This window comes from Symphodus melops, assembly GCF_947650265.1.
Source record: "Symphodus melops genome assembly, chromosome: 20".
In the NCBI taxonomy this organism is placed as follows: domain Eukaryota; kingdom Metazoa; phylum Chordata; class Actinopteri; order Labriformes; family Labridae; genus Symphodus; species Symphodus melops.
This window is the reverse complement of record NC_136710.1, coordinates 16,082,813-16,095,466: the sequence shown is the minus strand read 5'-3', so window position 1 is coordinate 16,095,466 and position 12,654 is coordinate 16,082,813. Positions and strand designations below refer to the sequence as shown.

The 12,654-nt window shown below is 43.5% G+C and overlaps 1 protein-coding gene across 2 annotated transcripts in view; it reads right to left on the bottom strand.

The window, feature by feature from the left end:
• Positions 1–12,654, bottom strand: part of fgf11a (fibroblast growth factor 11a) — a 141,045-nt gene that overhangs the window by 88,149 nt on the left and 40,242 nt on the right. The window contains exons 1-2 of one of the 2 annotated variants that reach the window (XM_079371893.1): positions 10,343–10,655; positions 8,905–9,991 (exon numbers count right to left, since the gene is read on the bottom strand). In XM_079371893.1, the coding sequence (XP_079228019.1) occupies positions 8,905–9,097 (193 nt within the window). In that variant the 5' untranslated portion in view covers positions 9,098–9,991; positions 10,343–10,655. Of the gene's footprint in view, positions 1–8,904; positions 9,992–10,342; positions 10,656–12,654 lie in introns of those variants that run through there. The other variant, XM_079371892.1, reaches the window with a different exon arrangement.

Below are 12,654 nucleotides of genomic sequence, written 5' to 3'. Positions count from 1 at the left end.
GTTTCCTCTGCAACATGTGTCTGTCATGGTGGTGAGAACAAGAAACGTCCCGTTACAACTATAAAAACAAACAGATTTCTCTGGCTTTGAAAACTGTTGGAAATATTTAAGTGCAAAAAAATGTATAACATTATCGCATTTTTGTGTAAAAATGTGTAAACCTATATGGCATAAAGTAAGTCTTTGTTATTTTGGCAAAACAGGCTCCGGCTGTTAGCTCAAATAGCTTATCGTGCTGAATTCCTTTGCAAATCAATTATGTGTATTCCAGTAACTTTATACAATTCTGACAGGTTTATACTCATTAAAACTAACAAACCATCCATGTAACAGCCGCAGGGATGAAGAAGTTCAATTCTTCACATTCTGACTACTTAAGAAATGGCACACTTATTGAGTCTACACTCCTGCTCTATGTTATCTTCACTATCACATCTGAATTAGCGGTAAAGGTTCTTCCAGTACCAGAAAGACAGATCAATGTGAGGACCAAGGTTGTGTGCTGATCTCAGTGCTGATCTGTTGGTCCACAGCACCTGTCAGTAAATCCTACACCACCCTCGAGTGCCACTGTCTCTCCGATCAAAGTAAATTAACACGTAATCAGATACAGACGCAAGCAGGAAAGCATGCTCACGCAGACTTTATCCCGTAAGGCTGGTTTATTTTTGCACATCACCACAAACACTTCAAACCAGCAGCTGAGTGATGTGTGTGTGAGAGGGTTAGTGTGAGGGTGAGAGGTAAACACACACAAGAGCGCACACACACACACACACACACACACACACACACACACACACACACACAAACAAGAGCACCTACACACACACACACAGGCAAGAGGACGTGTGGTGAATTAAAATGTCATGTGATTTAACGACTTTTCTTTTAGACAATGTCACTTTGGTCAGGGACACTATATGGGAGCAACAGACTCCACCCATGACCAGAACATGTGCATGTGTGTGTCTGTGTGCAATGTGTGTGCGATGTGTGTGTGTGTGTGTGTGTATTCAGCTGTGCTCTCTCTGTGCCTTTGCGTGCCTCAATGTCTTGTTTTGGATATAGCCAGAAGGCATTCCTGCTGTGCTGTGTTTTTTCGACAGTTGTGTGTCTGGTCATGTGGTGTGCATGTGTGTGTGTGTGTGTGTGTGTGTGTGTGTGTGTGTGTGTGTGTGTGGGTCCTGTCTCCCTAAACTGGCATCTCCATGTGACACACGTCCTGCTTGGTGCAGCACACAAACCATGCGGCAAATTGATTGCATATAAAATGCTAATGCTGGCTTTACTGTCCTCAGCATGTTAATATTGCACTCCAACAATAGGCATTGATTAAAGGGCCAATGCACTGTTAGTGGAGGTTTTTTTGTGACATTGAGAAAGCAGCAGTGGTGGTGGTGCAAGATGCTGACTCGACTCTTGCCGGTCATTTGTTACCTGGGCTCTCAAGACGGAGAATTTCAAGCGGAGAGGAAATTGTCTGATGCAATATAAGATGTTGAATGCATGAGTAGATAAAGGTGAGCACATTTGTATGCATGCAGACATGCTTTGCTGTTGGTGCATGTGGTGAAAGCTCAGTTGGAGGTCATTTGAAGATCAACATTTCAAGAACTGAAAATGTTTAACCTTGTCGCCCTGCTCTCACTATTTGGTTTCCCCTGTTCTGTACTGTCCCGAGCCTTGCCAGGAATATGCCATACTGTGTCCAAGCAACTAATCTCATTCTGCACAGAAGCCTTCATTAGCCTATGACGACAACAACCTAGCATGACCAAACCAACACGCAAACCCACACAAGATAGATTTTAGCCCACATTGAGAAACACACATTTATTCAAGCACATAATAAGAAATATTCAATTTTGACCGAAAAAACTCTACCCAGTTGCTTGACATGTTTGTCAGGTCCATAAGTCAATCGGTTGGGAAGGATGGCACAGCATAGCTCAAATCGATCATCACACAGGCCAAATGTTAGCATCTCCAAATCATCTATTCGGGGCATCGTTTAATCCACAACATCTGCCACACTGGCAGAGACAGAGGACGGAACCTGTTACAAAACATCATAGACTGTGGGCTGCTGCACGAGGAACACACATGGAGATTTTGCTATTGTAGTGATCGATGGGGGGACGGTTGGGTGTCTGTAGCTAATGAGCAGCAGATGCACTTATCTATTATGGCAGTGATGATTTCCATTTAGATAAGGGCGAATTATTTGTCAATTTTGTCAAAACAATCGATTGTGGATGCTAGAAGACACTCAGTGAAGGCAGAGTGCAGGGTCAAAGTGGGAGAAGAGCAACGGTGTTCTGAGAAAAACTTACAGACATCTTCATGTGTCGTCTCTGCTGCGAGAACGTTGTGAAAATCCTTTCATGAGCATCCTTCTGGAAACAACAATATAATGAAGCGATTTTAAAAGCTCACTGGTTTGTTGCCGGTTGTTTTACTGTACAGCTGTTCATTTCTGCAGAGGGAGCATTTTTTAACTCTTTGAACTCTGGACTCCTTCTGCTCAGTTTTTACAACACTGAACAGAATCCAACTGTCTATTTCACCGTCAAACGCAATAGAAACTGTCCTCGCCCTCATTAGTAATTCGAGGCTGAACTCAAATCTGCAGTTCTTGGAGTGTCCACTTGAGGCTGACTCTAATAACCTGTTAACTATAATAGATATATCTAACTTCAGGGCAGGAATAAGAATGTTTACAGCATGTTACAAAAATGTTTTGCCCTCAGTTGTTCATTTTCCTATAATTGCTAACTGTAAAGGGTTGACGTTTAAAACCATTTCTTAGTCATACTGGTGAATGAAGTATATCTTTATTATCATTTACAGATGGGACACAGGTCAAACTTTAAACTCAACATACACCTCAAATGCATTAGTTTTTTAAACAGGATTGTTTATGATTGTGATCAACACCTTTTTTTAAACTTGTTTTATTATTGGTATTTTCTGATGTTTTAATTATTTGACGCTATGAGAAGATATGAAGTGCAAAGATTGACAGCTCAGTTGACCAATGTGGCTTTTGCTTTGCTGGGCGCACTGAATTAGGACTAAATGAAATGCCAACACCTGAGTCAATGAAGTCTCCAAAACCGTCAGTGTCTGGTTGTGTTTTCGCTAGCAGAACGAGTTTGACGTCAATACAGTGATTCTTCCAGACACTCTCTACTGTGCGGACTTCCGATTCCAATGTGCTCGGTGCCTTTCACGAGGGTATTTTCACTTCTTTTTTTGAAAACAGAAGGTGTGTCGTCAATCTTTATTCAACCTATGGTCTATGGTTGAAACAAAAAGATGCACATTTCCGACTGGGACGAACAAATGACCAATTTCATTAAATTGTGTAATTAGCTCGACTAACAAAAACTAATTCCTCCATACTGTAGACTTTACTGTGTCTTCCTGTGCTTGAAACCCTCGTTAACATCATGAAGCAGTGTGAGGTACACAGCCAAGAGGAAGGACAACAGTGGTAAACAAACTCTGAATGAGGAGAGTTTTATACATTAGACAGGCTTCGCTCTCGCTGCTGATCCATTAACAATAGAAGCAGGGTTACATAACATGGCATTGTAGCATCCACTGACTAACTGACTGGGCCCAAAAGACGAGATGATTAGACACAGCAGGGAAGAGACACTGAGGCAGAGAGCGAGAGAGAGAGAGACAGTTATAAGAAAGCCAGATGTCCTTGAGAAGATAAGTGAGTGGTGTGGGGACGGGCCGTACGAGGCTGTGGGAGAAAGGGAGGTGAGATAGAGGGAGGGGGAGGAGAAAGCGATGGAGGGCTGAGGAGAGAGAGAGGGAGAGAGAGAGAGAGAGAGAAACATAGTTCTCTTTCATGTAGCCTGTCTGGAGTGTCCGGTTTGCAAGGCAGTAAATCGTCCCCCCCCACCCCCCCAGTCAATGTGTGCTCTCCAAACGCTGCCGCATGTTATTGATAAATCAGAGTGTGTTAATGAGAGGAGCTGGTGTGGCCTGATGAATCACGGCACAACAATGAGCCTTGCGCACACACACACACACACACACACACACACAGTCGAAAGCAGAGTCTAGTCGAGGTGCATGTGCTGTCATTTGTTTCTGACACAAACATGCAGTTATTGTCACCTTCTCCTGCGAGCCCACACAACACACGCACATTCAAACAAACCAATTTGCCCGAGCCGGATGAACGCTCTTCCCTCCCCTGTGCTGCAGTCACAACTTCGAGTGTTATTCTATCCTGTTAACAGACGACAGGAGGGGCTTCCACCGCAGCTCCAGAGGACAACACCAGCTATTTGGGTTTCTTCCTGATATCCCATAGACGGCTTAACATCCTCATTAGATCATATCAGCCTTGCTTGCGCACACACGAAAACACACACACACTCAAACCCAGGGTGAAATTATCTCTCCTCCACACTCCCTCTGTACATAATCGTGAAATCGAATCATTCGTTTGTGTTTGTGCGCATTTATTAGTTTCTGTGTGTAGGTGTCATTTTTTTTAATGCTTGTATTTATGGAGGTGCGTTTGTAATTACAGATATATGCACTTGTGTGCATCTGCACTTCAAAGAGGTGTGTGTGTGTGTGTGTGTGTGCTAGCTTGCTTCTGAGTGTGTGTTTGTGCAGGGCAAGCTGACCTTGTTATAAGCTGAGTGGGCTGTAGTGCTGGGGCATCATTAGTATGGGTTAGGTGAGGGTTAGAGGGTGTGTGTGTGTGTGTGTGTGTGTGTACAGAGGTGAGGGGTTGAAAGAGTGGAGAGAGATGCAGGATGACAGAGGAAGAGTGGAAGCAAGAGAGGTAAGGTGTGTGGGTCAGGTTGGGACACACAAACGCGTCACTTCCCCCTATTCATCACTTGGAGGCAGGTAGGTTTTAAGGACACACACACAGTTCACACCGAAGTTTTAAGTGCAAGCCCTCCTCTCCTAAACAGTAACAGCCTCAAATGGCCTTTCACAGTACAAAGGGAACCTGAAGTGTCCTGCACAATGCAGTGACGCACAAGCAGTGTTCGATGCATGATAACATCTCTACACACATACTCGCTCTCAACAACAGAAACTCGGTGTGTTTGTGGTGCCATCAGTTCTCTTTGGAAAAGGTCACAACACACTGGACATCTAATGCAAAAGCAGAATTTTGTAACAGGAGCTCAGGAGCGCTGATGTGCAGGCTCAGGTTTTTGTCTCAAGGTTTTAACTGTTCTAAAGAGGGACGCCAAAAGTGTGGCACATGCTGGGGTTCCATATGGACAGTTATTTTTCATATCTTGAGGATATTTAAATAATCAGAGAAATTTACTTTTTTTCAACTAACTGCATTAAAAAAAAAAAAAAAATGGCAAAAGGCTTGACAATATAACGTGACCAACCAAGCCCAAGTAACAGACACCTTAACTTGAGTGTTCAATTTTTCCCCGTCAGATTCAAACCTTTGAAATATTATATTAACATAAGTCTTTTTCCCTTTTGCATTTTCAAAGCTGGGTAGTACATGTATTATGAATGCACTTCTCACAGTATTAAACTTTTCTTTCCAATCTGCAATTCAACAAAATCTAATGAAAAAAAGGACAATTGTCTTTGGCAGGCCAAGCCCTTGATATCTTTGCCCGAGTATATCATTGGATTCTTATGTCATGATATATTCACTGGCAATGCTCGTGGGCAGTGTTTTTGTTTCCTCTATTGACATTTCAGAAAATCATTCTATCAATATTTCTAATCACAAACTGATTTTTCCCAATTATTACCAAGCTAAATACATAAACTTTCAGTGTGGTACTTAAGTGTGGCAGTATATGATCAGGTTTTGGGGGTATCATTTAAAAGTCCTGTAAACTCAAAGCAGTTTCCAGAAAGGGTTGCACTGGAGCCAGAAAATGAGAACAGATGTCTGTAACCCTGATACTCCAAACATATAGTGTTACTTCTAACAGGGACTGAGTCACTTGCAGCATTTGGTGCAAAATGTGTGACATCATTAACCTATTCAGTTAGTGAGTAATCAGTTGGCACATGTGGTATTAACAGTTGCTTTATTCAAACTCCACCTGCTGTGTGATATTAAACTAACGCTTGGGAAAGAACATCCTCTGTGTACAGCCGAGTTTTCATCGACACTTTCACAAACAGTGAAGCCTCATGACAGATAATATTACAAGTGGTACCTGAGTGACCCAGAAAGTTGCCTATTTACTGCTGGTGTTGTGTTCTAACTTTCAGCAACCAATCTAAAGGTAAACTTGTTGTTTCCTAGCTGCAAATTATTTTCCTTTCAAAATATCTGTCTTTGGTAAATCTGACTCTTCTCACTGATGTAGAAGGCTTAATTGGAAGGAAACATGATGATAAAAGTATAAGTGGATTCATCTATTATGCTGTGAAGCTTTCCTTGTGTCTATTAGCACAAATGTTGTTAGTCTTAGATTATAAATTACGACGCTGAAAAGGTACTGATGCTACAATTTGTCACTTGACATTCTTTTTCATTCATCTTGTCTGAAGTGAAAACAGGACGGCATGTTTATTTACAAGCATTGGGGTAGTCCCTGCTATCTCATCTTTCCAGTTTTTACTTACTTTGTGTCTGAGAAATGAATATGTGGAATTTCTACTGAAAAAAAAAGTCGACAAGAGCCAAGTGAAGGTGGTTAAAATGGAAGCCGTCAGAATATATTGGAAAGCAACCAAAAGACAATGCAAGAGACTATACGCCATGGGAGGTAGAATAAGTCAGCAACTGTCAAAAGATGCCAGTAAAAAATGGAAACCAGTTGGAGCTCAAGTGAATGCAAGCTGTGGGCAGGCTGCCCCTAACTGGGGGAGAAAGAGGAGGTGGAGGCCATGGCTCAGGAGAAGTCCAGTCGTTTATTCCTGGCCATTGGGGTCAACTGCGGCCTCAGGCTGGAGCTCAAAGAAGGACGGAGATACTCACACATGATGAGAATACGCACTTACACACACAAGCTAACACACCCACTCATTGCCAGGGGTCAGCAGTGTCCTCCATATGGCGAACACACACATGAAAAGCCTCCTTGAGAGAATGATGAAGACGCACACTGCCACACACGGTACTTAACTCAGACCCCTGTAAATCACAACCTGAAATGGTAAAGCTGGTAATGTGTCTCTAACCACAGTCTCTATACCACAATTAGCATAATAAATCCATAAGAGTGTGAGAAGCACTGAAGCCATTAGGACGGAAATGGTTTCAAACAATGAGTCTGATGCACGCATGGCCTTTTCCCAAATGCTGGCAGAGCCATGACCTGTCCAATATATTTTACAACCCTAATTACAATAGAGAGCAGCCACTTCTATGGCGGAAGCAGCTTACAATGTTGGAGGTTCCCAAAGTAATTATCATGATGAACTTGGCACGACATGGTAATAAATAAAGCAGAACACACACCAACAAACACATTTGCACGTGTTGGGAAGAGGCATGCTTATGTACTTGCAAGTAAAGAGAGGACAAGCTCATTCATTGAAAACAGATAAAATATATAGATTACAAGTAAAATACAACTATTTCAGCAAAAACACAAATGAAACTTAAAAAAGCTAATATCAAAAGCAAAAAAAATTGTTTCCATGGAACCGAAACAAAAAAAATTAAAACTACATTAAAAAAAGAAAAATTAAAGGGGTGAGGGGGGTAAATATATATATATATATATATATAACTTTTTTAGAAGTTGTTTTTGTTAGTTTTTTTTTGTTTTAAGGAAGGACGACTTCCTAAACGTTAATAGATAACAGATGGATAAAGAAAAAAAAAAAATCTGTTTTCTGAACGTCTGAGTGTTTTCCAAAATGGAAAAAAAAACTTGACCTTTTGAATGACATGACATGCAATCAGTTACCCGAGGGCTCATGATAAGGACAAAAGTTATCTAAAATCCTCCTTTGACAATGAGGTCCCAAACAGATCATTTTAGTGGACAACAAGTTAGTACCACTACTAGCTTGTTTGTGTGTGTGTGTGCGTGTGTGTGTGTGTGTGTGTGTAGGTGTGTGTGTGTGTGTGTGTACAATAACTCGGTGTGTTCACTTTATACAATAAAAATATTTCCAAGTACATACAAAAGGTTAAGCCAAGACCGCAGACAGAATGTTTCAACATTGAGCACTCACTGAAATACAATACCGATGCAATAAACGATTATATAAACAAATCAATTTGTGTTCGCCTGATTGTGTCAAAAAAAAAGAATCCCCATATGCAGCACAGACACACTCGTCACACAAATCAAGTGTCACTGTCTCATTAAGCTTCAATGAATAATTTTGCAATTAAATTTAACATGCAAACACAGAAGACAAATTAGGCCTCACTGTGAGGGAAGCACAGAGAGAATAATGGCCCCCAGAATTGCAAATGAGGCGCCGCTTGACATTTTTATATCACAGTAAATCACCCTATGTATGAGCCAAGTTTGTTGTGCGCTTGCAGAATACCAGCATGTGTCTGGACGTGTTGACAGGCACCTCAAAAAAGTCATCCCTGCAGACAACACAGGCTAGGTCATGCTTCTGGTCAATGGTACAAATCTGTGTGCTTGAAGCTGCTATATACTCATTTCCTGTGCTAGTTTAAATACAAGACATGTTGTGTACCACTAACAGGAAGATGAACTGGGATGTTTCCCAGATCCAGATTAAGTCATGCACTGGAAATTACAGGCTGGGGATGTTCTCTATTGAGGCTTTACAGCTGAGGATTAATCTGTAGTCTGGCAAGTCAACCATCAAAATCCAGTTATCCAGTACAGGCAGAAAATGAAGCAAAGAAGTGGGGAAGATGTTGAGTGTAAATGAAGGAAGGAAGGAAAAATGTAAAAGAAGATTTAAAGGCCTGCGAGAACTCACCCGGTCTTTTCTCCATTTTTCTCCCTCGACTGCCACATAGTCGAACCTTCGATATTAATATAAGAATTTGCTTCTGGCAGAGCGACTTGTTGCTCTTCGGGCAGGGCTTGCGCTTGCTGGCGATCTGCCGGTTCGCCTGGGGGTCCTTGACCTCCCTGCGCTGGCGAATGAGGGAGCTGGCAAGAGCGGCCATCTTCCCAGCGCTGACCCTGCCGCCGCCTCACCAGCCTCTTGCGGCTAGGTGGCGCCCAGGTGTCGGGGGGTACCGTGGGCCACCCCCCTGCCCACTCACCCAGGGCGACGGAGCACCTCTGAGGGAGGGGTGCAGAGCTGAGGAGGGGCCTTCTGAGGATGGACCGAAGCGATGGGGAGCAACGCAGAAAAAGAGGGACAGGGAGGGAATAAGAGGAGGTCGTGGAGGAAAGAAGGGTGGATCCCTCAAAGGCCCACCCAAAACTGACAATTGATGCAGGTATTGGGTGATTGCTTTTAAATGATCTTCCGGTAGTTTGCTTTTTGGTTGGAAAAAAAGGTACAGGTTAAGCCTTCATATGTCACGGTCATCTGGTTATCCACCCAAAATCCAATGCACTGAACGTCACCAACACCTCCCAATGCTTCTGTCCCAGTTGGAGTTTGCCTTTATACCCCCTCCTGGAGCTCCACTGAAGTTTGACTCAATCCTGCCAAAAAGAGTTCAGCGACAGAACGTTTCTCCGCATTGTGAAAGCCTGCTGGAACAGAAATCACTGTTCGTCCCCCTTATCCTGCACAGTCCACAAGACGAGAAGCGAGAAGCAGTCAAGGGATGAATAATGTCCGATTATCAACTCTCCACAAATCGCCTGAGTGACACTGACGGGACACACTGCAGCTCCTTTTTTCGGTCAGTCCATCACCTGAAAAAAATGTCTTCATTCGAAGCGATGACAAAGAATTTGAAGAAGAAGTGGAGACTGTCCGACCTGAGGTATCAGCTCTGCAAGCTGGGACAAGGATGAAGGGATGCAGAAGGACGCTGCTGGACGGTTTGATTCCTTGCTGTCTTTCAAGCTCTCCTGTCAAAACCCTTGCATTCACCCGCACCCTGAGAGGAGACCAGAAAAAGACATGATAAATCCACTATTCCCCAATATAGAGGTGACATTCATGAAGAGAGAGTGCGAGGACAAGAAGAGACAGACGGGGTCACAGAAAGAATGAGGAGAGGGAGAGGGAGTGCATTGAGTCTAGATTTCCCCTCTATCGGATCGGACACTCCAACTCTTTCGGCGAGCGCACTACACCACAGCAGAGCGCACTGCTGTGTCCTTCAGCCACGCATGCCGCCTCACAGCTGGGAGAACGAGGGGTGAATGAATGGAGGGAGACAGAGAGGGAGGGAGAGGAGATGAGGTGAAGGGGAAGGGAGGTGAGCTGGCAGGTAGTCATTCCTTACGGTACATGCTGTATTGCTGCTGCTCATTCGGGAGTCTCCACCGGTGGGTGACAATAGTCCTGTCTGGTTCTGTAGAGTCCGGCTGCACAGTGTGAGTCCATGTGTGTAAAAAGAGTGCGTCTCCCAAACGAGGCACCTCTAAGCCTCAGCGCACACGTGTGAGCGAGTGTGTGTATGTGTGTGAAAGAGCGGCACAGTGTGATGGTGTGTGACAGAGGCAGCATGTATGTATGTGAATGTGTGTGTGTCGCTCTCTCGCTTGTCCCTGTTCACAGTGCATTACCGACAGAGCGCTGGCAGCGTGCTTCACATGCTCTCTCTATCTCACCCTCCCTTACTCTCTCTCTTTCTCGCAACTCTATTCCCCTAAACCCACCCCTTTGCTCTCCATTCTCCCTCCCTTTTCTCCTCCCCTTCTGTCACTCTGATCCTTCCTTCAAATGTCTGCTTTTCAAAGCCCTCCCTCCCCTGTCCTTCCTATTCTCTTCATTACTTCTTTTGTGCAGTAACATACCGGTCCAGGCAAAGACGGGCCAGGTCAGAGCTAGGGTTACCCCCACCACTCCCCCCCCCCCCCCCCCCCCCCATCCCACCATCTCTGCTGTGATGTTGGCTTAAAGAGACAAACTAAGTGAGGCTGTCAGTGCCATTCTCTCAGCTATGACAAGGACATATAGATGCTGTGACAAAGTCTGAGTCAGTCAGGAGCTCACGTCACTGCCGTCACATCATCCAGACATCTGTTCACGCACAAGCCACTTTCACACATGCACGACACTTGTGAAAATGCTGACACTACCTGGGAGAACTGAATATAAGAATATGATGACTGAATCTTTTGACGAGCACAATAAACAGGTTTTAGCCTCCAAAACTCTTAGTTGGACATTAAACGGACATTGTACTGAGTGTAATGCAACAGGTAATTGTCAAGTGCTCACAGCCAAGGAGTTGATAAATTGATGTTGCAGTGAGTTTCACTGTTTCACACTCCATTCTGCTTGAATGAAAAGGCATGTCTGGAACATGTATACACCTGATTGATTGGAGTTCTCAAATGACAATAGCTATGTCCCAGAAAATACACAATTTCAGCTCAGAGAGGTAAACATGCCAGTTGTACTTTTTGGTTTCTCTATGGCATCCCGTACTTTTATGAGTAGCTAGTGGAAGTAGATATTTACATAAAATCGAATTTTGCCAAATACCAGCTCCTGAGCGTTTGACTAAAGCCAAAGTTTCAGACTGAAACGGCAACATACTTCAAAATACTCCAGCTCACCTGCAAAAGTGCCTTATATCCCTCCAATAAATATAAAAAATATGTTGTCCTGCATGTTAGCTTGTTAAAAAGTAGCATACGATCAAAGCTCCCTGCATTCTAATTTACTTCACAAGCACTTTTTTTTTAACATTCGTGCTCGCTGTGTGGAGGAGAGATTACTCATTGGGCAGCGTAGCTCAGTTTGATGGGACTTGGGTTAAGAACCAGAGGGTCACCGACTCAAGTACTGGAAGTTGGTCTCGTAGCTGGAGGGTTGCCAGGGCACTTTACCAAGTACTGCTGACGTGCCCTTGAGCTAGGCACCAGGCTCCCAATAGCTCTGCTTTGCTAACTATCCCACCATCTCTGCTGTGATGTTGGCTTAAAGAGACAAACTAAGTGAGGCTGTCAGTGCCATTCTCTCAGCTATGACAAGGACATATAGATGCTGTGACAAAGTCTGAGTCAGTCAGGAGCTCACGTCACTGCCGTCACATCATCCAGACATCTGTTCACGCACAAGCCACTTTCACACATGCACGACACTTGTGAAAATGCTGACACTACCTGGGAGAACTGAATATAAGAATATGATGACTGAATCTTTTGACGAGCACAATAAACAGGTTTTAGCCTCCAAAACTCTTAGTTGGACATTAAACGGACATTGTACTGAGTGTAATGCAACAGGTAATTGTCAAGTGCTCACAGCCAAGGAGTTGATAAATTGATGTTGCAGTGAGTTTCACTGTTTCACACTCCATTCTGCTTGAATGAAAAGGCATGTCTGGAACATGTATACACCTGATTGATTGGAGTTCTCAAATGACAATAGCTATGTCCCAGAAAATACACAATTTCAGCTCAGAGAGGTAAACATGCCAGTTGTACTTTTTGGTTTCTCTATGGCATCCCGTACTTTTATGAGTAGCTAGTGGAAGTAGATATTTACATAAAATCGAATTTTGCCAAATACCAGCTCCTGAGCGTTTGACTAAAGCCAAAGTTTCAGACTGAAACGGCAACATACTTCAAAATACTCCAGCTC